Below are 25,000 nucleotides of genomic sequence, written 5' to 3' on the forward strand. Positions count from 1 at the left end.
AAAAAAAAAAAAAAAAAAAAAAAAGATGTTACAAGCATCATATTTTACAGTCTCAAATAGGCATAGTGGTACAATGAGAGCTGTTATTAAGAGTTCCAACTTCCAAATTTGATATTGTTAATGTACAAGAAAGTAACAAGCAAAGACAGAAAACTACTACATAACTTTTCATGTAAAAATGACAGTTGATTGTACAAGAAAAGGGGATGCCAACTTCTTATTTTGATCTCGGTTTTGCTTCGTGAGGGTCCACTTGATGCAACGATAGACGCTATACTCACACTCAATCCGACGCCTGCAGTTAGATATGATCCGCTAATGCAAATTCGGGGACATGCTGTTTACCTTAGCCTTCTCAGCTTGGAGTCTTACCTGTTTGTTCTCTCAGAAGCCAATCACCAGACTAAGCCCTTTCTTCTCCTAAATCTGTCCACGCGGTCTGTGCTCATCCTAGATTTCTCGGGTTTACTGGACTTCTTAGACTTCTCGAGCCGACTGTCCAAACTGTTTCTAGAAATTTCTGGGACGTCAGCGTGCAAATCAAATCTATCTGCTGCTGCAGGAGGACCATTTTCGGCTGGTTTACTCGGGTTTTCAGAGTCTGGTGCTGGCTTTTGGGATCCATTTGCGGGTGGTTTTGATTTGCCTAGACTCAAAACGAACTTCTTCAGGTGTTTGATGTACTCGGTGTAAAGTTCAAGATTGCAGTGCCCGCCTCCGTTTATCCATAAAGGATCGTATTTTTCCTTGCAAAGCTCCCAAAGCTGCTTTCCGTGGGAGCAATCAACAACTTCATCTGCTGTTCCCTAAATACAGAAATGCGAACTTTCATTAATTGTCTAAATGGCACAGGATCCTGGGAGCATGGATAATGAGACTTTTCGGAAAGCAAGATAACTAGTTAGGCACTATTCCTCGGCCAATGTTTCTAGACATATTTGTCCAATAAACATGATGGAAATGAAAAACGAGATTGGGGACTTAGAAAGCTGGGATAGGGGAAAAAAAGGGTTATAGGGTAATTTTAATTTACAACACAGCAAACTTACATGAATGACGAGAACAAGACAGCTCACCATACTGATTTTGTCGATATTCTGAAATAAATAACAGAATCAAGTAAGTCCCAGAGGGCAAAAGTACAGGAAAAATGAAGTACGCAGTTAAGAAGTGCAGTGTCTTTTACCTTGTAAATGTCAAACCAATATGTCCTTTTAACAGGGTACAACACTCGTAGCCCAGATAAGATTGGACTGTGCAAAACAACCCCTCTCAAATTCTGCACACGTGATGCAAGATCAATGGTGGGGCCACTGCCGACAGACTGACCATACAGTATTAACTGTTCATCTTTGACACCATACTGCTCTTTTAGGCATTTATAAACTGCATCAATGTCGGCGTACGTGTTACACTCAGACGGCTGTCCCAGAAAAAAAGAAATGACTGTTATGTTTTTGACAACAGGAATATAACAAAAACAAGGAGAATATAGCCATGAAATGTGAGTTAAGGTGTTCCGAGGATGCTTTAGTATTCTCTGAACATGTGCAAGTTCTATTATTAAAACGTGTTTATAGCTCAAGACTCGTAAGTGTGTCCATTTCAGGTATCAATGCTACCCAAAAAGAGAAATATAATTTTTTTTTGAAGAATGAAATGGAAGACTAAAGACCTTTCCTCTAAAGTCCCTTCTATAGATGGAATGCTGTGCACCTAGGCCTAGATCTCAAAACACTAGCTTCGCCCTTGCATCAAAGGCATTCAGTATACCAATCAAAAACACTGCCACAATCTATCCCGACAGAAACTTATTGGGGCAATGCAGTGCTTGATCTTAGCGTGTCTTAGTTGTACTACAATGTCAAGCCAGATGTTGCTATCATAGTATCTTTGCAAGTATTTCTAGACCAGATCTATTTATCGATCTCCATCCTACTTTCTTAATCCCCACCTTGCCCCTCAATCCCATGTCCCCATCAACCAAAAACAGGGTCAATTCAGCTATAGAGGGAGAGAGGGGGAAGGGATTATCTCCATTTTGATAAAATTATATAAGCTACTATATATTTCAAAAGGAAGTATACATCTAACCTTTCCAGTTGATCGTCCATATCCAGAGTAATCATACCTAAAAGGAAATAAGATATAAACAAATCAGAAAACAAACTTGTTCAGAAAAAAAGCAGCAATTTGATTATTTCATTTCAAGATTTATACATGGTTAGTGTTCAATAGTATGTGAAATGAAGGACGCAGTGCAAGTCTATATCATGCACAGAATAACAAATTCAACACACAAATTTCATGCACCAGTCAGACTTAAGGTGTGCTATAGAAAGGTATTCCTCTTTTCCTTCTCTCCCGCTCCAACAAAGAAAGAACTGACAAATTAACAAATCCTTCAATGCCAAACTGACAACAACAACTTATGTGACAGCCAATTATAACTGATATTCGAATGTTATAGTATGTTCCTTCAAATGATCGGGAAGATGCAGTTATAGTGAAGCTGCCCCTAAGACAGGTCAAAATCATGTATAACCTAATCAATGCTCTCGAAGAAAATTTTCAGGCTTCACATTATGCCTTTTTCGTGCCATCCAACTGTGACAACAAGAGGGAACCACTTCGTCCCTCTATTATTCATCAGAGGGTGATTCAAAGATGCAAAGTTATCATGTACATGGCTGCGACATTTCGAGTGGTGGGGGGTGGTTGTTACTGTAATTTTACAGACAATTGGCATTTCGAAAAGATCAGGCAACACCTACTTTCCATGAATGGACAATCCTCAAATTCATCTCTGTAGCACTAGGCGTTTAAACTTTGCTGGGCTCATGGAGGAACACTTCCAATGTCACCCAAAGTGAAAAAGGTTGAATCTTTTTGCTCTAACCATCAAAAGATTCAATAATCTTTCACCCTCTTGTGGGATGGCTCCTTGTGGACACCAGACACTGTCTTCCCACTCCCACTAATGACTTATGGGTTTCCTCCTCCATAGTCCTGTCTGGCCGGGGGCAAGGGATTTTGCCTTTTGTGGGCAATAGTACTGAATAGAATCTTCTAAACATAAAACAGAATCCAATGTTTCCTAAAACCGCGAATAGGAGTACTAAAAGCCATTAAATTCACAGATAGATACATAAACGGAAAGCTTCAAAAGACTGATAAATCCGAAAAATATCTAAATTTAACCCAAAATTAAGAAAATTTTACCCCATGAGATTGATACGCAGCCGGAGGCTCAACTCCACGAAGAGCTCGAACATCTGCCCCAAATCCGCGGCATTACCGTGAGAGTAGAGCATAGTAGCTGACGCCTTCGGATGCTTCACATGGACGGCCACGATTTCATTCCCCTTTCGAGTCCGCAGCTTCAAAACGTCCACAGTATCCCTCGCGGGAACCTCCGGTATGCTAAACTTCCCGGCGCAGGACTCGTCGGCGACCACCGTGTACGACGGAGGGCTCGGTGGGAAGAAAGCGAACTTAGCGGCGATGGATGACGTCACTCCGCCCATTTGGTTTCGTTCTCAACAGTATCATTGAGCTGAAGTCATAATAAAGGGGCGCGAGTAAAGTCCCAAACTTTTTTTTATTTTCCTTCTTATCTTCACTTTCTTCAGATCTCCTTTCCCACCCTTATCCAAAAAAAAAAAACTAAAGACGGCGGAGCGGAGGCGGCGCGTGAGGAGGGAAAGAGGGAAGAGGTGCGCGTGGAGAGAAGGATTTTGGAATGATAACAACAGGGCTAGATAATTCTGGCGAAAATGAATAAGAAGATGGGGGGATTATGGAACGTTGGACTTTCAGATTTTTGTGTTGTTTAGTATGTGTTTTCATGTGTGTATTGTCTCTACCGAGGGCGACTGGTTTAGGACGAGAGTCTTTGGAAAGAATTTGTTATTAATATGCTTAATTATTAATCGATTCTTTGTAACCAAACTCCACCGTATGTATTGAATAAATTTATATTATGAATTGATAAAGAACATACAATAATTTAAATTAGTAAAATTTATAATTTTATGATTATCAAGTCAATTTGACTAATTTAACTTTGAATTGTCTACATTGTAACACTTATATTATTATATTATTACTCCGTACATGTTATGTTATTGTTATAAACAATAGTGTATAATGTATAAGTATTTAGGAATATGTAACTTAAACGGTTGAATGTTCCTACTCTATACTATTTATGTAATCATTTAAAATAGTGCTAACAACAACATTATAACTTAACATAAAGGGGGTGTTTGGTTATTGGCTTATAAGCCAAATTTTAGCTTATTTGACCAAGTTTAGCTTTTTGACCAACCAATAAGCTATTTTGAAGTGTTTGGTAAATGGCTTATTGACCTTGGCTTATTGGGTCAATAAGCTGAAAATTGAAAAGCTAATGAATGTAGCTTTTTGTATTAGCTGGTTGGAAACAATGGGTATATTGACTATTTTATCCTTTAAAATCAATGGGATTTACTTTTAAATGGGTGGTGTGTTTGTTATTTTATAATAATAATAATAATAATAATAATAATAATACCCTTAAATGTCATTTTACATTCAATCAGCTACTAATAAACAGCTAATTTACCAAACAGTTTTCTATAACCAACTAATACAACCAGCTGGTCAAACCAGTTAACGCAATCAGCCATCAACTACTAGCTAAACCAATCAGCTATCAGTCGTTTGCCAAACACCCCCAAAGTATAAAATATAATAAATTCGAATCTAATAATCCTCATTGTCCACTAGTTGTTATTATGTAATAAATTAATAACCCAAAAAAAAAAAGAGTAAATGTTTGATAGCGCAAATTGCTATATGGTCGATAATGAATGTATGTAGTGTAAGTGTATTTTTTTTTAATACAACTAATCTTATTACATTGTAGGGTCTGTTCATCTATGGATATGTTTGTGCCCGCACAATGTATACATTTGTGCCCTTTGCATCAAGTACAACTCAAAAAGTTGAGAATAGTACCAGATGCAATGGAGACATTGTGAAGATAATCTCAAAAGTTAAAATTTGTTACATGCATTTTTTGTTGTACTCAATACAAGAGATATCGGTGTCGATTAACACCTTAAAAACCTTTTAAAAAATATATTTATGAAGTAAAGTGTAATGAAAAGATAATAATGATACTTACTCTCATTTTATCTCACCATGTTACATTAAACAAAGTGTAACATTATTGAGGGTGATGTTACATTAAACAACGTGTATGCAAAAGTGGGATCAATAATTAAACATTCACAAACCATATATGTGGCATCTCAACTACTATAAATAATTTACTAAAAGTAAATAGTATATGGTGGTTGTTACTGTGGTAAGACAAGCAAATAAATTAAACACGTTTTTAGTAATTTATTTCTCATTTGATTTACAGAAAATTTCACTCATACTAATCAAAAGTATATGTTATACGTAAAATCACCTTTTGATTCTAGTCGGCAAAGAATAATAATGAAGTAAATCAACTTAGGTTATCTGTAGCTAACCAACGCAAAAGAGAAGGCTAATAGGCAACATCTAACTAACTTTGATTTATTTCTCCTTTGATCTTCAGGAAAGTCTACAGTCACTATTTGAAGTGTGTTCTAGATAAAGTTTAATTACCTTGTGAATTGTAACCCTAACCAGCAAATGATTACAAATGCAAAGAGAAAATCTATGTTACTCATAATTGATCGATTCAAATAAAAAATGTCAATTAGATAAAACCTAACTTTGAATTATTTTTCCTTCAAAATTGATTTGTATTGATGTGGAGATTGGCTGTTTAATTAATAAAAGTAATTAATAATATGAGTGGAAATCGAAATGAAAGCATAGTGAATTATTTTTCTTTGATTTTTGGAAAAAGATGTTTACATATGTGACCATCCGATGATGTGATGAGACATGAAAAAGCTAGATGGACCAAAGTGATTCAATCTCAATTCATATTATTTAGCTCTCATTATTGGTTTCATTAAAATGGCAAGACTGCTAATCTTCTAAGGAAAGCAACTGTAATATTCAAACCCCATTTTTATCTTACAAAAAGAGCCTTGACTTTTTATTAAATTAAAGAGAATTTATATTGTGTCGGTTGGCATAGATATTTTAATTTTTTTAATATATATAATCATATATCTTATTTGAATTGTATTAGATACTGTCAACTGTAATTTTTAAACCCCATATATTTGAATTTATATGGTGTCGGTTGGCATAGATACACATGTAAAATTAAAGATTTAAAGTGAAAAAGGATTGAAACAATCTGATCGGAAAGCTCTTATTTTTTGTTGATTTGCTTGGTCTGTTGCGCTCCTACAGAATGCCAGAATATACGTGGACCAGCAGTACTTCAACAGCGCCTGCACTTCGGGAGTTCGTGGACGACTGGAAGTCTGGAACTCCTCCTAGACGAAGACGAATTGAACTCCTCTGCCAATTGCGGACGAAGAAGACGAAGACGAATTGAATTGCCAAAGAAGATGAACTTATGAGTTGGGAATGGTACATAACATTGGAAAATAGAATAGCTCAATTGATTAGGTGATTTAGGTCTTAAATTTTAATTAATGTTAGGAAAAAAATGATCAGTTTTAGACTTTTAGCATGTTTGGATTAATTACATTTTTTTTATTATTTCTTAACTAGTTAGGTAAAAATTAAATATTGGACCCTTTACAAATTGAGGCCATGTGATGTTGCCCATCTTGCACAACCCAAAATCTAGCCATGATATATAGGGTCTCGTTCAGATGAGAATAGCTCTTAATGTGAGAACATGCAGACTTTTTCAGTAACGTACAGTAAGTTCTTCATGAATGTACAATAACTATAACTCTGTGACTACTACATGAATGCACTAAAACTATTATAGAAATGCACAAAAATTACTACACAAATGCACGGTGCATTCATGTAGTAGTCACGGAGCTGGAGTAGTTATTATGCATGTAAAACTTACTGTGCAGTGTGTGTGTGATGGATTAGTGGAGCAGATTGGATATAGTGGATTTTGATAAGACAAATTCATATCGAATCCACTAGTGGCGGATTTTCATTAAATGAATATGTATCTCGCCCATTTTAAGTGAATGTAAATGGAATGAGAGCATATTTGGCAAATCCTTCCTTACCCCTAATGACAATGTAGTTGTTTGATGAAATATTACTTGCATAAAATTTTATACAATATATTTGAATCATACCATACAATAATTTGATATTATTTTATTTTATTATGTTTGAACTCTAAATTTAAAGGTTTATCCTATTCCTTTAACAATACAAAATTTGTAAACTAAGAAGTTATGAAAATATTGTAAACAACATTAAACAATAAAAAATTCGATACAAGACTTTATGTATTAATAACATTTTATCATAAATTATTGATTAATCGTGCAGTGTAAGCCTTCTCTTAAGTATTAGGTGGGAGAAAGAAACAAACAAAAAATAAGAAGATTACACAAATCAAGACAAGGCCAACATAATTAACAAAAACTATCATATTTTTAGAAATCTCAAACACTTCAAGAATTAGGGACACTTAAAATGTCATAACGAATCGCTATACATCTAATCAGTACAAAAATTTACTTTCCTATAAATAAGTTTTTAAAGGGTTCACTGGGTTGACCCGTTAAGACACAAATTTTAACTGACCATTATATATAAACATGTTAATTTGAACACGTTCTGTTAATGCAACTCGAAACAAGACAAAAATAACGAGTTAGTATTTAGTTTTTAACATGTCTTAAGTTATTAATAGATCAACCCGTTAATAATTTGAAATGATTAAATACTAATCCGTTATTTTTATATATGATTTTGTTGTCACATTAATGAGACGTGTTACAAATTAGCAGGTATAAATATATTTCTTAACTAATGCGGAGAAAAATTGAAAGACATTTAATTAAAGATTAAAGATGGTTTGTAGAAAAAGGATTGACAAAGGGTTGGGGGTTGGGGGGGGGGGNGGGGGGGGGGGTTGTGTACAATGATGGAAGTTGGAAGAGTGATGGACCACCATATAAACTAGAGAAAGTGCAATTGGGGTGGGGCAAGTTAGGCCATATTTCAAAAGGGTACCTAAGAAAAGCATGTAGTCAAGAGGGGTAATCACTTTATTGTGCAAGCTTCCAAATTTTTGTTTAAAGTCCCATAATGACCCACCCAACCCACCTCCCATTCCTTCTCATGTGCTTATGCCTCTTTATCACCACCACTTTTCCCTTCACTACCTATGCATACATTAACCTAATGTTGCTCTTGCAACATTATGGAACCCTTTGCCCATGGCCAACTAATCTTGAAGTGGATGGACATATGCTAATGTTGATTGAACCAATTATGAGCCAATGGAATAAAATAAATTACTGTGGTGTTAATTTCACTGAAAGGGTTATTGAGTGATCTGATCCGCTAAATAATCAAGAGTAGTAAGTTTAGTGTCTCAAATTCAAAATTAACTTTATGAAAAATCAGGTTAGAGGTTTGGAGCAACAAGTTGGTCGGGCAACTTTCTCAAATTTGTAATAAAGATAATTAATCAACTAAAGTCTACAAGATGTTTTGTCATAGGTTACCGAAACTATGTCACACATTAACCCACCACACGACGGACCAATCGCATGCAACTACTAACTATAGAGCATCACATCAACCCACTTATTATTTATCATCACAACATATATAACTTAGGTATAGTATAAATACATTATCATCAATTCTTTATTATGGATTATCTCTCATCTCATTCTCGATCTCTATTTATACTACTTACATAGTTATATTACCGAACCTACTATACCAAGATTATATTGTCTAACCTCCTAATCCCGCACTCCCGCTTATACTCAAGTCACATAGTACTTATTTTGTACTCTAATAATCTGTAATAAAATTCCAACTTCATTATAATTAACTTTTAATTTTATATTTAAACTAAAAATTGCACATCCACTTTCAATAATTGGAGGCCACATTTAACCAAGTTTAGCAACATTGCCTAACTAAAATAAGTTGATAATATTTTATATTTAAATCAAACTTAGTACAATATAATTTGCAAAACTTTCAATAACTCTTATCTTTACTAACTTTATCCACTTTCAATAATTATAAATTTCATTTTTTTTGTCATCAAGTAAATTACTACTAAATTCTACAAGCTCAAGTCCCAACAGACATGCCAAATATATCGTATTAATTAGTTAAGTCCCAATAGATATGCCAAAGATATGCTATGCATTATGCATGAATAATCTTTTTCATTGGCCTTGAAGTCAAACTGAGGTAACAACTTCAATAATAGACGTTTGATTAGATATATGGGGCATAACCAATTCATAATTGGTTTGCCTAATGAAGTTTACAATTCTCAAATAATAGTTTTTAAAGATTATATCATATAAAAAGTGCACATTATTATATTTTACAAAGTAATTTACTATATAATAACACTCAATATTCAAATTTAAGTTTTTTTTTTAGGTGTCGAGTTATACTTGATATAACTATTTAGGTATACCTTATTGTATCGGGTATTATCAACATTTATGCTAATAATATCTAGTTCAATTAAAGATACTTACATAATTATACCAGGTACAATGCGTGTGGATCAGTATTGCAAAAATTCCCTTCAAACTTTCCGTTACATATTATTCAACAAAAACTTTATGGTATTGACAAGAACCATGATTTATGCTTACAAGTATTGCAACTTTTTTTTTTTTCAGCCAAGTTAATCGGACAATTGATTTGACAACAACAAAGTTCTAAGTTTGACGCTGCTATAAGCAACATAGACTAATTTACATCCTTTGTCAGTTAGGATCACAATATGAGTTATGAGTTTTATCCAAAACGCACATTTAAAAAGTAGTTACAAGCTTTCTCATAAATAAAAAAAATATTGTAATTTTTTTCCTAATACCTCTATGGGTAAATACTAAATACAACACAGGTTGGAACCGAAAATGTTCTCATTATTGGGAGCATATAACTAAATACAAAAGTGGTCAAACGATATAACTATGGCTCTCTTAAATTGAAGGTCACAAGTTCAAACCCTAAGGGTGAATACAACTCTAAAAAAACAAAAGTAAAGAAAAATAAAATTGATTTTGGTCCATGGGCTCAAATGTGGAGGCAAAGAATATATTCCCAAATATATAAAAACAGAAAGAAGAAGCCCATTATCCACATGTTGTTGCAAAGTTTTGGCCCGTGAGGGAGGAAGTGCCAAAATGGTAAAGTGAAATATAGGACAACAGCCCCCACACAGTCTTCGTCAAAAAGCATCTAAATACGAGACAGACACCTTTTAGATTTTATTTTATTTTTTTCACAATGAGACAAATTCGTAGCTATTTTTAAGAATATACAGTAAGTAAATTCAAGAGTACGTGATAAACTATATTAATTGTCCAACAAACTGAATCAAAAAGATACTGACAATAATCAAACTTAAAACATCCAAATATAATAATCATATTCTACTCACTCCAATACTCTTCGGGGTTAATAGCTTTTAGATTTAGAATACTAAGAAGCTTTTGGTTTCTTTAATTTGTAGGTGGGCTTGTGGGCCATATTCCCCAGCTGCTGCTGGATGGTACCCTTTTTTTAATCAGCCCCACACCCCCTGCATTACTGCAAAGCAAAGCTTTCAAGTACATGTATTAGTTAAAGATAGATGATGATCCAAGAAATATTTTAAGGCATTAGTAAAATTGTATATATTGTGGCTCAAAACCCCTAACTGAGTATCATTCTTTTCTTGGCTTGTTTCCACGGTAGACTTGGGATTCTCTCTTTTTGGTGTATAATAAAGTCATGTCTATGGTACAGTGTATTTTTCACATGAGTTGTGTTTTTTTTTAAACACATGAGCTGTGCTTAGTTAAAAAATTGTATAATCACTAATATATATATGTGTGTGTCATAACACTATCTAGGGATTAATATTTTAATACTATATTTAAAAAGGACATAAAATTGTTTGTAAAAAATTAAGTATTTTTTCTAGGATAGTTATCTAGTAATTGGGGTGTTACACTTTAGGCTCGCAGCTCGCTTATAGTAATAGAGTGGGAATTCAAACCCCACAACAAAGACAATTTAGAGTTAGGCTCTCTAAGTTGGGGTCCTCGAATTATCTTTTTATGAACTTAAAGACGTGTTTTTAAAGATTAGAATTAGTCTGACGAAATTAGGATATATGAGTTATAAATAATATTATGGAGTATTTGGTATTGACAAGTGACTAATGAAGAACATGGGTTTTAGTGATAACTGATAAGTGATACTAACTGGTACTGGTAGTAGTTGATTTAAGCCTAAAGTCAGCCCTACACCGTCCGGCCTTTCCCTTTCACAACAAATCAAAAAGTCTGCAATCCAATGTTTCAAGTATGAATTTAACACACATTTGTTACAACTACTTGCAACCAATCTCTTTTTCAACTGGTTATTCAAACAACCAGCAATTAAACAACTTCATAAATTAATCTTGAGATACCTTTTACCACCTTTTGATAGTTGATTGTATTGGTTCGAGATTAACTCGTTAATTTTTATAAGGCTTGAGTTAGTTTCAATTAGTTCAAATTGAACTCAAGTTCAAATTGTAGCTATATGTGTTTGTGTATGTATTCATTTATTCATAAGGTTATAACTTATAACCTAGTTCAATTGGTTCAAATAGAGCTCGAGTTCGATGTATATGTATGCATATATACACATAACGACTCATGACAACTTGACGAGTCACAATTCAAACCGTTTTAAATTCATCTTAATTACTTAACAAGTCAACTCGCACTCAACTTAACATTTGAATTTAACCAAATTCAAATCAAACTTTGGCCAAACAGCTCTTGAACAACTTTGATTCGTCTGCACCCTTATACATCATTCAATGAAAAATTAACATGTTAAATAGGGATAAAACTGATAATGTGATTTTAAATAAATATAATTTTTTTTTGGAAAAATGTTATAGTTTATTAATTATTCATAAAATATACAAATTTGTTACGGAGTATAAGTTAAGCCTTACCAAATAAAACAAAAAAAATAAAAATAAAAATAAAAAATAAAATTTGGGTGACGAGTGAAACCGTAAATCTCGCTTATGTGTAAATTGCAAGAACCCATAAATCATACAAAAGAGATAAATCATATTGTATTAAAAAAAATTTACACAACAAGCTTAATCGGGAGGATGTCATCAATAATCAAATTTGTCGTATTCTAATATTAGAATCATGGTTCATCTATCAGATTAGTAGATTACCCCTTTCGGGCTAATAATAAAACAAAAAGTTGGGGCAATAATTTTGGCACAAATAATACTTCAAAAATTTCTTAAATAAAATTAATTAACTTATAATCTTATATAGAACAAGTACGGATTCGAAAAACTTAATCCGTATTTATTTAATTTAATTAATCTATGGTTATCCGTACAAATCCAAAAAAAAAATAAAAATTACTCAGGTATGGCCACCAGCACCGGCCGCCAAGCTCGCCTAAGTAACCGTTGACGTATCGTCGCCGATAACGGTCGAGGCGAGCGGTCCCCGAATCTCCGAATGACGGAGCCTCCACCGGCACGACCACTGGCGAAATTCGCCGCCGGAGGGAGCCCCTGTCCTCCTGCATTTGTAGACGGCCGCTCCTCGAACGACGGAGGCGACGACACAAACAAGTCCCTGAGCTTAAGCTTGTGGCTCGCCCCCTTCTCCGGAGAATCTCGGCGTTCCACGAGCTGATCCGGCGAGCAATTGTCCCGCGGCGGAAGCCTCCGTCCGCTACCGCTCCCTCCGCCGCGGCTGAGCAGCATACGGAGAGTTTTCCGGCGACGGAGGTGGATTACCGGGCTCGCAGATGGGCTCCGGGTCGGGCTTCCCGCTACGGCACACTGCGTCGCTAAGAGCTTGAATTTTTGCAGAGTCGCCATTTCTCCGATCCAAATTGGACTTAACCGTCTCTACAAATCAGTAAACCGTAGGATTCCTGAATCAACACAAGAGATTAAGAAGTGGAGAATTGAGATCTAGGTTTGGCTTCCGCCATGGATTTTCTGAGTTCCTCTTTTTCCAGACTTGAGAAGTGGAGCGAAAAATAAAGTGAAAAGGGTTAAAATGCAGAGAGGAGGATAGAAGAGACAGAGAAAAAGAGAAGAACTGGAATTTGGAAGGAGTGAACAAGGGCCGTCTGTTTGGTTCTTCTTGGGCTTACTTCCAATTTCCAAGCGTGACGGTATCTTAACTGTCCCGGGATTAAAAAGTAATTTCCAATTACCATCTTTCAACTGCTATACATCTTGTTTGCTTAATTGGTTACCACGGTTGAATAAATCGTTAGGCGCTCTTCGAACTTCAAAGTGTCTAGTATTTACACGTTTAGGCGGTAATTAATCGGGGTTTAAGCATCCGTATATATATATATATAATTTATTTAACATTTAAAAATTTTTTAAGACTAATAATGATAAACTTTTTAATACTTTAATAGGTAATACTAAAATATTAAATATTAATTTAAAGAAACTAAAAAACATCTAGAGTTTGAACAATTTAAGATTATTTTGCTCAAAATATTATCATTTTGAGTGAATAACTTATTAAAAAAAAATAGATAATATGCCGACTAGGCAACCTAGTCAGTACCTAGAAGAACTAGTCAGCGCCTAGGCAGTCAGCACCTAAGCGGCCTAGGTGCTGACTGCGGCTAGTCGACCAGCCACCTAAGCGGCCTATGGAATTCAAGTTACAATTACTTGCCAAGTGAAATTAGTTGTTAGTTTTTTATGCGGTTCTTCAATGAAGTTATCAACATTAACTCATGTAATAAATATTCATTTTGTAATAATTAAAGGATTAGTGTAGTAATTGTGTTTACATTCATAGCCAAACAAGTGAATCAACTAAGAAATACTTATCTAGAGAGTTAAATAAATTTATAATAGTTGGAAAAAAAAAAACAAAATCAGAGTGGCGCAGCGGAAGAGTGGTGGGCCTATAACCCACAGGTCCCAGGATTGAAACCTGGCTTTGATAGAGTGGTTTTTGATAATTTTTTAAATACTTCTTTCTATATTAGATATAGATTATTGCATTTTGACTACAAAAGTGTCAATATAGATTGCATTTTAACTATAAAAGTGTCAATATGGATGTAGATCAAATGGTAGAGCGTTTACTTTGTATGCGAGAGACACGGGGATTGATCCTATTTTGACCCTGGACTCGAGTCCATGGCATAACTGTTCCAAAGATGGGCCAAGTAGTTGAGTTACTTATTAGGCTAATTGACCAACCACATAACTTTATTTCTCATTATAAATTACTAACAACTTCGCCAAGGTATCTAAAAATGTATAGGGTGTAAAGATTATTTTCGACCTTGATCAATCAAATGAGGAAAAAACTCGTGCACAAAATGTACAAACAGGAGTGTGGACCATAAATAAAAGTACATTATTTGTGTACATAAAATACATTATTTGAGTACTGAAAATACATTATTCTGTATACTATCAAATAATGTATATTCAATACACAATAATGCACTATTAATATATTAAAAATTTATCTTGTATTTAGAGAAAGTACATTATTTTATATAATGTACATCCAGTACATAAATAATGTAATTTTAGTATCTTAAAAATGTACCTTTTTTTATGGTACATGCAGACATCAATGTTAATTTGCCTCAGATTTTGTGTAATTAATTTCTTAATTACGATAATAATTATTAAAAAATATAGTAATATTGTGCAATTATACTATTATACATTAAGTATGTGTATATATATATATATATATATATATATATATATATATATATATATATATATATAATTCAGTTCCCGTGCGGTGGAGTGTTTTTCATGTGGTTGTGTGGTGATTTTAGCTGCGTAATTTTCTTCTTAAGGTGCGTGATTTTCCTTCTTAAGATTCGTGATTTGTATGCTTAAGGTGCGTGCATGTTAAAGCTTAAGGTGCGTGAACCTAAAGCGTTGTTTTCCTTCTTAAGGTGCGTGATATGTATGTTTAAGGTGCGTGAGTTGTTGAAACTTAAGGTGAATCATTTTATAACCTTAGGTGCACGGTTTGTGTTCTTAAGGTGCGTGACTTGTGTACTTAAGGTGCGCATGTGGTTTGTGTACTTAAGGTGCGCAATGTATTCTCAACTGAAGGCGCGCCATTTAAAAACTTTAGGTGCGTGGTTTATGTTTTTTAGCTTAAGGTGTGTGATTTGTGTATTTAAAGTACACCGTTTTAATACTTAAGGTGAGTACCACACCACCACACGGGAAGATATAATTATTAAATTTTATATAGTAATATGTAATAGTTTGGGAGATAGTTTGGACCAGAAGTTACAAAAGTAGGATTTTGATTTTATTAGTAGTATATATTATGGGTTAATCACCAGTTTGGTCCCTCAATTATTTCCCAATTATCAATGAAGTTATGTTCATAATTTTCAATTTCAACCAATTTGATCCTCAAATTGTTTAAAATTTTGTCAATTAAACCCTTTAAGGGACCAAAATAGTGATTTTCACATTTTAAAAATTTTGTCAACTTGGTCCCTGAAAAGGTTTAATTGATAAAATTTTAAATAATTTGAGGATCAAATTGGTTTAAATTGAAAACTAAGGACTACATTCATTGACATTTAGAAAACAATTGGGGTACCAAAATGTCGATTTCCCCTTTAATTATTCTCTTAGAAAGAAACTTATTGATCAAACTAGACAACAAAGTAACTTGACCACCTTACTCGTCATTGAAACACAAGCCGGAGACATATCTGCCTATATTTCCACAAATGTGATTCTTATTACTAATGGACAAACTTGTATGGAAATAGAACTATTTTATCGTGAAATTAAACCTACTATTAACGACGGTTTAATTGACCCTCGTGTTGGGTCTATCGCTCGATTGATAGCTATGAAACAAGTCTGTAATAGTTTTAAACTAGGATTTGCATAATATCAAGAAGTGGTTGCCTTTGCTCAAGCCATATTGCAAAGTGGCCATTTTTGCTCAAGCCCGCTTACTAGGAGAAAGCTCAACCTAGAACTCTGTTTAAGAGTTTTATAAATAATATAATTATCTCTAAGATTTAATTACCATGTAAACTCTTTTTTTTTAGTACTACTGACTCTGTTACAATGTAGTATCTGTTAATAGCTACTTTCTCAACCTACTGAAGCACAAAGAGTCAACAGTTGACTCCACTAAGGCTCGAACCCATTCCCATTGTCCATGTGGGAGTGTAAACTCTTTAATTAATCAATCAATAAGATCAACTAAACAATCTTTTTCAATTACTATTTTAAAGAAAGAAAAAATTTGTAAAGTTTATGAAAGATATATGGCTGAAAAAGTCAAGAATTACTTAATTAGTCACCTAATCTATGTTTGCCACTAGCATGACTGATAGCTACAAAATTTATTACTCCCTAAAACAAAACCTTATAGTACAAACATACAAAACCAACCAAAGAGAGATAAGTACAAGGATGGGCGGCCATTGATGGAGGGACCAACATATAACTGGACATTGGAATTAAAATTTTCAAATTTGTCCATAAATATATGGCATTAAGTGCAATTCAAGAGCTAACAAATGGAAGACTGCAGGAGATGACTTTATAAATGATTCAAGTCCGACCAATTAGTCACAACATCAGCTCAACATTCATCATTGCGTTTGTCTTTTCACATGATCTGGTAATGAGCAACACTGTTCTTGGTAAAAAGTTGTAATAATCTAAATGCAAATCTTGGTTTCTATTTGTCTTGTTTGCTTTCCGGGCGGGGGATTGGATTTCATTCCTTGTTCTTGACGAAATAATGCAATGTCTTGATTCCAACACATTCTTGGAGCAACTCACAAGAAACAGATCTTTGGGGAGATTGTAGTTTTTTGCTTTCAATTTCTTTTTCTTTTTTCTTGCTGCATCAGTAGACCATCTTAATTATATTATAAAAATTAGTTGATAAGCATAAGTTTGACTTTAATCGATCATTTACAATTCTAATTATGTCACAAAAGCTAAATCTCACATTTCTATTAGGTTTGACACTAGCCAGTCATCTACTCATCTACAGTCCTAACAACAATAGAAAAGCTAGGTCTCAAACTCCCATTAGTAGGCAGTAGCACTAATTGTGCCACAAAAGTTAGATCCTAAATTCTCATTAATAACGAATGTGGGAATTGGGTATTTGGGATGCACCGTTTCAACTCAAAAGTACATGGAGGGTGGTAATTTATGTACAAATGCTGCTGATAAGAAGCTAAGAAGCAAATCTTTGGTGAGAGTGTAGTTTTTGCTTTCAATTTTTTTTTATGCATCAACAGGCCATCGGACATTTTAATTATAAAGTTTTTTCCACTTTTGGTCCTATGACTTTAGTGCCTCCGTCAATTTAGGTACACGACTTTCATTCCTGACATAAGTAGTGCTTGACTTTAATTTTTTTGCCACTTTTAGTCCTTGACTTTGATTTTATTTTCCACTTTTAGTCCTTTCGGCCATCTGAGCGACAACTTTTAATCGAAATCAACAAACTGTTGTGCCATTAAAGGTAAATAACGTTTAATGTATTTAGGAATTTATGAATAGACAATTTGACCCTTAATGGCACAACAATTTGTTGATTCTAATTAAAAGTTGTCGCTTAAAAAGCGAAGCAAAACAAGCAAATAACGTTTCTTTTTCCTATTTTTTTCTCTGATTTTATTTATAAATATATTTAGGGCTTTATCAAAAGACACTTTTACCCTTAATGGCAAAATAGTTTGTTGATTCCAATTAAAAGTTGTCGCTTGGATGGCTAATAGGACTAAAAGTGGAAAACAAATCAAAGTCAAGAACTAAAAGTGAAAAAAAAAATCAAAGTCAAACACTACTTATGTCATGAATGAAAGTCGTGTACCTAAATTGACGGAAACACTAAAGTCATAGGACCAAAAGTGGAAAAAACTCTTAATTATATTACAAAAGTTAGTTCACAAAAGCAACTCCATTAGAGGTTTATGTTCAGTTTTTTAGGAAGTAAAAAAATAAGCTATAATTTTTCAAAGAAATGGAAAGGGGGTTTTTAGCTGATTTTTTCTCTTCCAATGTTAATTTTTTGTGGGGCCTATGTTGTGATAGAAATTAGTTGTTTTCTGCACGCGCCAGGCTGAGCGCGTGAAAAGACACCTTTTTTTCGAAAGTCAGAGTTGTCAGCTTTGTTTTATATTTTTACAAAAACCTCAACAAATGAGATTGCTCTAAGCATAACTTTGACTTCTGTCTGTCTATATAGTCCTGTGTCATAAAAGCTAAATTTCAAATAATTCCATTAGATTTGACTCTAGTTGACCACTTGTAATCCTAACTGGATCACAAAAACTACATATATCTGGAACCTTTACAAAGTTTAATTCCAATCAGCTATCTGTAGCACTAACTGTGTTACGAAAGTTAGATCCCAACTTTCCATCAATACCCGATTTGAAATGCATCATTGATCTTGGCACGGAAGTACATGGAGGAAGGTAATTGATGTATAAATGTTGCAGATCAGAAGAAAGTCTTAAGAGCAACTTCAATAAGAGTAATTTTTTGTGGTTTTTGAGGCGCCAACTACAATATAATAGAGAGATGGAGATAGAAGAAAAAGGGGGAAAAATGGTGAGTGTAAATGCTTAGAACTAAAGATGAAAAAGGATTACTGCAGCGTGAAGCACTCAAGATATATACGAAGAATATATATAAACAATAATGCAGCTAAAACACCATTCAGATTTCAGATAATGATAAATGCCTAAATCTGATGATTTGAGATTCCAGATTCACAAGTATCTTACATGCATATAAGTGCTCTGCAAAGTATGGATGGTATCTTTACACACAATGACAACCTTTGACAGTTTGCAGATACCATCACTATACTATAAAAACAGTCAAAAAATAAAAATAAAAAAATAAATAAATATATATATATATATAAAATTAGAAGATGCGTGAAGAAAACAGAACCACGTGTAATCTGTCCCATCCCAAAGATGGACAACAGTCCCGTCACTATCAGAGTAGTACTCATCTTTCAATTTAATATCAGAGTAGCTTTACTCATCTTTCAATTTAGCATAAGAGTAGAAAAGCCTATTCCAAGGATTGCCAACAATTCGGCCTGTCACTACTATCAAGTAATACAAATATTTTAATTTAGTATTAAAGTAGCACCAAATATGTTTCAGAGATGGACAATAATCCTATCACTATTGGATAGTACACATCTTTTAATTTGGGAATCAGAGTTACAGAATGGGGATTGGAATTAATAAAATTATGATACAAAAGCTTTGCAGTACATGCAGGCCAGGACAGATACAGTTCTAATAGATGAACAGGTAGTTACAGAGGGAGGAGGGAGAAATATACATGAGAAGAAAGTGACTTGTGCGGGGGGCTTACTTTACAAACATGTGATTCCGGCCTCCTAACGAAAGGAAAAAAGAGAAGCGCAATAAATTTGACAACAAAGCGAAAAAAGAGCCAGAAACTCATGCACGGTGGAATGGAGTGGTGGGCGTGAATAATGAAGATTCAAGAAGCAGCAGCCTCGTACACGACCATATCTCGGAGTTTGTTTTCCAAGATTTCAGAAGATATCTTCCCCATCATGTGGTAGAAAGACCTGAGATCGTAGAGCTGATCCACCGTCATCTTCCCCATCACCTTCCTGGCTAGCCCTTCTTTTTCCTCGTTCAGCTTCACCCTCTCCACGTACCATGACGCGTTCCTCACCGTCGCCCCCATTTGCTTCAGCCTCTTCTCCTGCTGCACGCTCAGCGCTGTATTCGACTGCATATAATGTCACTCTTGTCTTATTATCACTTTAAAGACTTTTCATGCTTCTGATCAGTCCTAGTCTTATTATTTGTTTAGACTTTTCATGTTTTGTTCAGTTATACTATTAATTTAGACTTTTCATGCTTTTGGACCCACCGCTATTAGTTCAGATTAGACTTTTCATGTTTCTGATCAGTCTCACTGTCAAATTAGACTTTTAGTATTTCTGATTAGTTTTAGTATTAGTTTAGGCTTTTCATGTCTTTGTGAGTCACACTATTATACCTCGAGAAACTCTGCACCGGCTTCCAAGTCGGATTCCCTTGACGGATGCATTCCGGTGCCGTGATTGTATATGTTTCTAGCTAGGGAGAAGCTTTTGAGGATGATTTTCCTCCGTTTCTCCATTTCTTGGTTGAGCTTTGGAGCTTTTGGGATGGTGTTTGTGCTGCTTGTAAGGTTCTTTTGGTAGGCAATCACGGCCTTCACAAATTGCTGCAGAAATGAAACGTCACGGCCCTTTAAACATTGTTGCAGTATCATATTGAAAATGAGATTTTGAGGAGAATTGAATTAGCTAGGTTACCTGATAGGCAAACGGGCATCCTGGGTAATCGAATTGATCGGAATCGGTTTTCCTCATTCTTTCCGGGTGGAATTGGAGCCCCATGATGAACTTCCCGTCTTCCGGGTTATACGAATCGGGATCGTAGAACCCTTCGATCAATCCGTCCGGGGCAAACGCCATGGGAACGAAGCGCTGGGCGAGCTTCTTCACTCCTTGGTGATGATAACTATTCACCCAAATCTCCATTTTCCCATCTTCTTCAAGAGAATCCTTGAACCAGTGATGCAACGGGGTGTTCTCCACAACCTTAACCACGTGCCGGTGCCCATCATAGTCGTCGTAGTTAATGTGTTCGACCTTTTGCCCCAGCGAGATTTTCTTCGACACCTCTTTCTCCACGTCCAGATACAGTGTCCCGCCGCATGCAACGTTCAGCACTTGCGATCCCCGGCATATTCCCAGGTACGGAATGTTCCTCTTCAGGCAAACCTCGGCGAGTCGAAGCTCTATCGTGTCTTTTTCCTTGTCAATGGCGGTGTCGCTGGCATGCAGCCGCCGGATCTCCTCCATCTCCTCGGGCGACAGATCCGTCGCCCCCGCCTCATACAGGGACGGATCCAGATCCTCTCCTTCGCACAGAAGAACGCCGTGGATCGGCTCGAAGCTTTCTAGCAACATATGAACTCCGGCCACCCGAGGAACGATGACTGGAACCGCTCCATAACTCACTATAAGATCAAGATGATACTCTCCTGATTCCAGACCGGAAAATCAAGAACGCAATAAATTAACAGATCGGAAAATCAAGAACGCAACAAATTAACCAATACCCAGAAGCTAAAAACACGCGATTCGAGAGATTCGAGGGATTCGAGAAGGAATTGAAATATTATACTCACCGACAAAATCTACGAATTTGTTCTTGCGAACGGTTCGTCGAGAGACGATGAGGACGCGAGGAAGGACCACAGAGAGTTGGGTGGACATGGGAGTGATACACGATGCAATTATGATAAAGAAAGAAAGCAGTGAACCTTTTGAAGATTATTGGATTAGAAAAAATGTGATTGCGATAGTATTTATAGGTGGAAGGGATTCTGGGATGGATTTGAGTTAGAAAAATTGAAGAAACTAAAATAAATTAGTCCGAGGCGATGTTGGAAAAGGTGTGACTCGCCGCGCATGCATTGGATCAGGTAGCCGAAGCCTTCTTTTTGCATGAAATTAGGGTTTGTGTTTTTTACGAGGAAGGGTGTTGTGATACACGTGGCAGTCTCACGATTGACACGTAGTTTGGGTATTATCTCAGACGGGTCGAAGCTGAGGTAATGCTGATCTGGACAAGTCAAATTTGGATGACTACTCCCCTATCTTGGAACAACTAACCGTTACTATTTTTCCTTTTTCCAATATCTCGGAAGAAAAAAAGAAATACATAGAAGCGATTCTGAATTTGGCAACCCCACAATGTTTGCAATAAAAGAGAGATAATCCCTCCGGGTGATCTGAGTCTCAAATTTGTAATATTTATTTTTAAAATGCAATTATAAGTATCTGCACACTAATTTCTTGACCAGATACATTTTTCGGGTGTTTAATTGGGAAGAATGAACTAAAAAAAGAAAAAAATTATGTTGCAAATGGATTGCAACTACATCCAACCAAACAGTCCATTATGGATCACCATTTCGAAGGCATTTGCTAAATATATTAAAATTTGTACTACAAGTTTTATAAAAATCAACCTCATGTATTGCTATTATGTTAATTTAAAAGTAGTTCTTCCATGATTATTGGTTCATTTAATTTTAGTCACAATATGTCATGTTATTATTTGATATAATTTTATTCAGTAATGCTACAGATTCCATTTAAAAATTTCATTTCCTCCTAATATTAACAAATTATATATTGATATATGTCTAAGGATTTTAAATGGCACTGTACCTATATTGACATATTCTTCCAATATGTCGTTCAAATAATTGTGCAACGAACATGTTTTATGAATATGCAATAGTAACTTTATAAACTTACAGTGTTGACTTTATGAAGACTTTATTAACTTTAGATTTTTTTTCCGAAAAAATTGAATAAATTGATATATGTCTAAGGATTATAAAACATTTTCCAATTTTATCATGTTTTATAAATTATCTTTAGATTAAAAAAATTATTAAACTTACAGTGTTGACTTTATGAAGACTTTCCAATTTATGTTCGTTGGCAGTGCCTGGAAAATGCAGTCAACGGAAAACAATTCCCGTTGACCAAAGAAAATGAGGTCATTTTTTCGGAAAATTACTTCCGGATTTTTTTTCGGAAGTCACTTTTCGGACTTGGCTTCAACAATTTTTTTGGCCAAAATGGCCACATATGTTTCTTTTTAAAAGAAATATTATTATTTTATATTATTATTATTTTATATTTTAAAAAATAATTAAAATGTAAAATTGTACAATTTAATTTATTTTCCAGAAAATGAACCAAACACACAAAGACAGTTTTTCAGAATGCAACCAACCACCGAAAATGAAACTATTTTTCGGAAAATGACTCATTTTCCAGAAAACATTTTCTGGAAGTCATTTTCCTGCTTTCCAAACACACCCCTAGAAGGAAAAAATAGCATTATTCAATTTTTATCAATCTAATCAAAGTTATAATAATTTACAAAATTGTATTATATAATGTAATATGTTATTATTAATATAAAGGAAAAATACAACTTTTACAAATATAAAATACACTATCAATATTGTTGAGCATAAATAATATATAAACATAAATGCGCACTATGGTCCACGTGTTGCTTGGAGCCCATAAAAAAAGAGTGTTGCTTGAAGCCCATCAAAATAATCGGCCCTTACACGTGAGGGGTGCGTTGAGCATAAATATTATATAAGCATTAAAATGTGTTGCTTGGAGCCCATCAAAATAATCGGCCCTCACATGTGAGGGGGTGTGTTAAGCATAAATAATATGTAAACATAAAAACGTTAGTTGAGATGATAGAACACATGCTTCAATTAATATAACAACGCTATATATACATACATTATCCTAAAAAAGATTGTTAAATATATTATCAAAATATGAGTTCTTTTTTAATGTAGTAATAATGATATAAAATATATAATTGTATTATAGTGCATGTCTAAGTGTTTGGATTTTGGGGGAGTTTAGTTCAAACATTGTAATCAGAAATCAGAATCAAATACTTATAATTGTAATACGTTTAAGTTAGAAATCTTTTTGTTTGGTAATAAATAATAAACACCGAAATATAAACAAATATAAAAAAAATATATATGATACACACATATATAGGGGAATGTTCATGTGAAAACATGCTTCTAGGTAAAAAGTGCGGACTGATATGGTCTATTCATTTGGGTAAATCAATAGTTGAGAGTTGTTGGAAAATAATTAGAAAAAAGAGTTGAGTTAGTTTTATAAATTTTGCAAAATTAAAAATTTTCAATAATTATAAAATTGACCTGTATTTTTTCTTTTTTACTACAACCTCAATCGTTGATGAATCGTGATAGACGGTTGAAATCATTCTTCACATTTTACACGAGGAGTTGTTCTCAATTGAACTCACAAACATCCCTCTTTCTAGTGTGTGTGTGTGTGTGTTTCATATTGAATGCATCATGCATGGATTTTGGTTTTTTTTCCTCAATTATTATTCCATTGTTCAAAAGTATGGGAGAGAAATGATAACGAGTTTTATTATTATTAAAGGATTTGAATTCAATAGTAAGGTAACAAAAAGAGTTAATTTCATTTCTGGTCCTAGATTTATAGGTGATAATCCACTTTTAGTCCTTTTATTTAAACATCTCCTTTGGTCCTAGTATGATTGTGTTGTGACCATTTTCGGTTCCCCATCAACAAAATGTATTGTTTAAATTCTGTAAAATACAAGGGCATTTAGGTCTTTAATTATGAAATTTTTCAATATCTATGTATATGAGGTCGTTCAGGTGAGAACGGGTAGCCCATGAGAACACTAAGAACTACTCACAGACGTTCACGTGTCCAAATCTAACGAATCAGAAACACTGTTCTTTTTTTTAAAAAAAAAATACAGTAGCATTTTCGTAAATAATTGAACATTGAAGTGCAAGTAAGTTGTGTTAAAAGTGCAAGTAACAGATTCATATAGTGCACATAAGTGCAAGTATAATGTATTACAAGTGCAACAAATAATATACATTGAGTAATATCAATATTAAGTAAATCTAACGTTATTATTAGTTGCACCAAACGTTATCATTAAGTACACCTATATTATGTGAAAGACTTTATCATTATGTGCACAAATGTTAACAAGGTAAATTACTTGCACTATTTAGTGAAAATAATTGTACTTGTAAGTGATTATTTGCACTTTTAACACATTTTACTTGCAACAAAGTTTGAGTTATTTAGGAAAATGTCAATGTGTCGTTTTTTAAAATTAATCTGATTCGTTAAATTTGAACACGTGAACGGCTATGAGGAGTTCT

At 34.3% G+C, this 25,000-nt stretch overlaps 3 protein-coding genes across 3 annotated transcripts; all 3 read right to left on the reverse strand.

Moving 5' to 3' along the window:
- Positions 1-28: 28 nt before the first annotated feature.
- Positions 29-3,882, reverse strand: LOC116013607 (alpha/beta hydrolase domain-containing protein 17B-like). Its single transcript, XM_031253453.1, has 5 exons — positions 3,223-3,882; positions 2,095-2,131; positions 1,187-1,423; positions 1,050-1,097; positions 29-806 (listed from the first exon to the last, which is right to left on the reverse strand). Exons 1-5 carry the CDS (start codon positions 3,525-3,527, stop codon positions 396-398), a joined length of 1,038 nt encoding a protein of 345 aa, XP_031109313.1. The 5' UTR covers positions 3,528-3,882; the 3' UTR covers positions 29-395.
- Positions 3,883-12,375: 8,493 nt separating this feature from the next.
- Positions 12,376-13,265, reverse strand: LOC116014072. Its single transcript, XM_031254059.1, has one exon. The coding sequence runs from the start codon at positions 12,998-13,000 to the stop codon at positions 12,530-12,532; it is 471 nt and encodes a 156-aa protein (XP_031109919.1). The 5' UTR covers positions 13,001-13,265; the 3' UTR covers positions 12,376-12,529.
- Positions 13,266-19,323: 6,058 nt separating this feature from the next.
- On the reverse strand, positions 19,324-21,675 carry LOC116012193 (putative glutamine amidotransferase GAT1_2.1). Its single transcript, XM_031251675.1, has 4 exons — positions 21,383-21,675; positions 20,502-21,235; positions 20,201-20,410; positions 19,324-19,927 (listed from the first exon to the last, which is right to left on the reverse strand). Exons 1-4 carry the CDS (start codon positions 21,468-21,470, stop codon positions 19,670-19,672), a joined length of 1,290 nt encoding a protein of 429 aa, XP_031107535.1. The 5' UTR covers positions 21,471-21,675; the 3' UTR covers positions 19,324-19,669.
- Positions 21,676-25,000: the final 3,325 nt, after the last annotated feature.

This window comes from Ipomoea triloba, chromosome 3 (assembly GCF_003576645.1).
Source record: "Ipomoea triloba cultivar NCNSP0323 chromosome 3, ASM357664v1".
In the NCBI taxonomy this organism is placed as follows: domain Eukaryota; kingdom Viridiplantae; phylum Streptophyta; class Magnoliopsida; order Solanales; family Convolvulaceae; genus Ipomoea; species Ipomoea triloba.

Excerpts from the sequence above, each read along its gene's own strand:
- LOC116014072 (XM_031254059.1), bottom strand. The coding sequence starts at position 13,000 with ATGGCGACTCTGCAAAAATTCAAGCTCTTAGCGACGCAGTGTGCCGTA.
- LOC116012193 (XM_031251675.1), bottom strand. The coding sequence starts at position 21,470 with ATGTCCACCCAACTCTCTGTGGTCCTTCCTCGCGTCCTCATCGTCTCT. Across the intron at positions 20,411-20,501 it reads GATGCCCGTTTGCCTATCAG|CAATTTGTGAAGGCCGTGAT; the intron begins GTAACCTAGCTA and ends TCATTTCTGCAG. Across the intron at positions 19,928-20,200 it reads CCGGTGCAGAGTTTCTCGAG|TCGAATACAGCGCTGAGCGT; the intron begins GTATAATAGTGT and ends CATTATATGCAG.
- LOC116013607 (XM_031253453.1), bottom strand. The coding sequence starts at position 3,527 with ATGGGCGGAGTGACGTCATCCATCGCCGCTAAGTTCGCTTTCTTCCCA. Across the intron at positions 2,132-3,222 it reads CTGCGTATCAATCTCATGGG|GTATGATTACTCTGGATATG; the intron begins GTAAAATTTTCT and ends ATTTCCTTTTAG. Across the intron at positions 1,098-1,186 it reads ATTGGTTTGACATTTACAAG|AATATCGACAAAATCAGTAT; the intron begins GTAAAAGACACT and ends TATTTATTTCAG.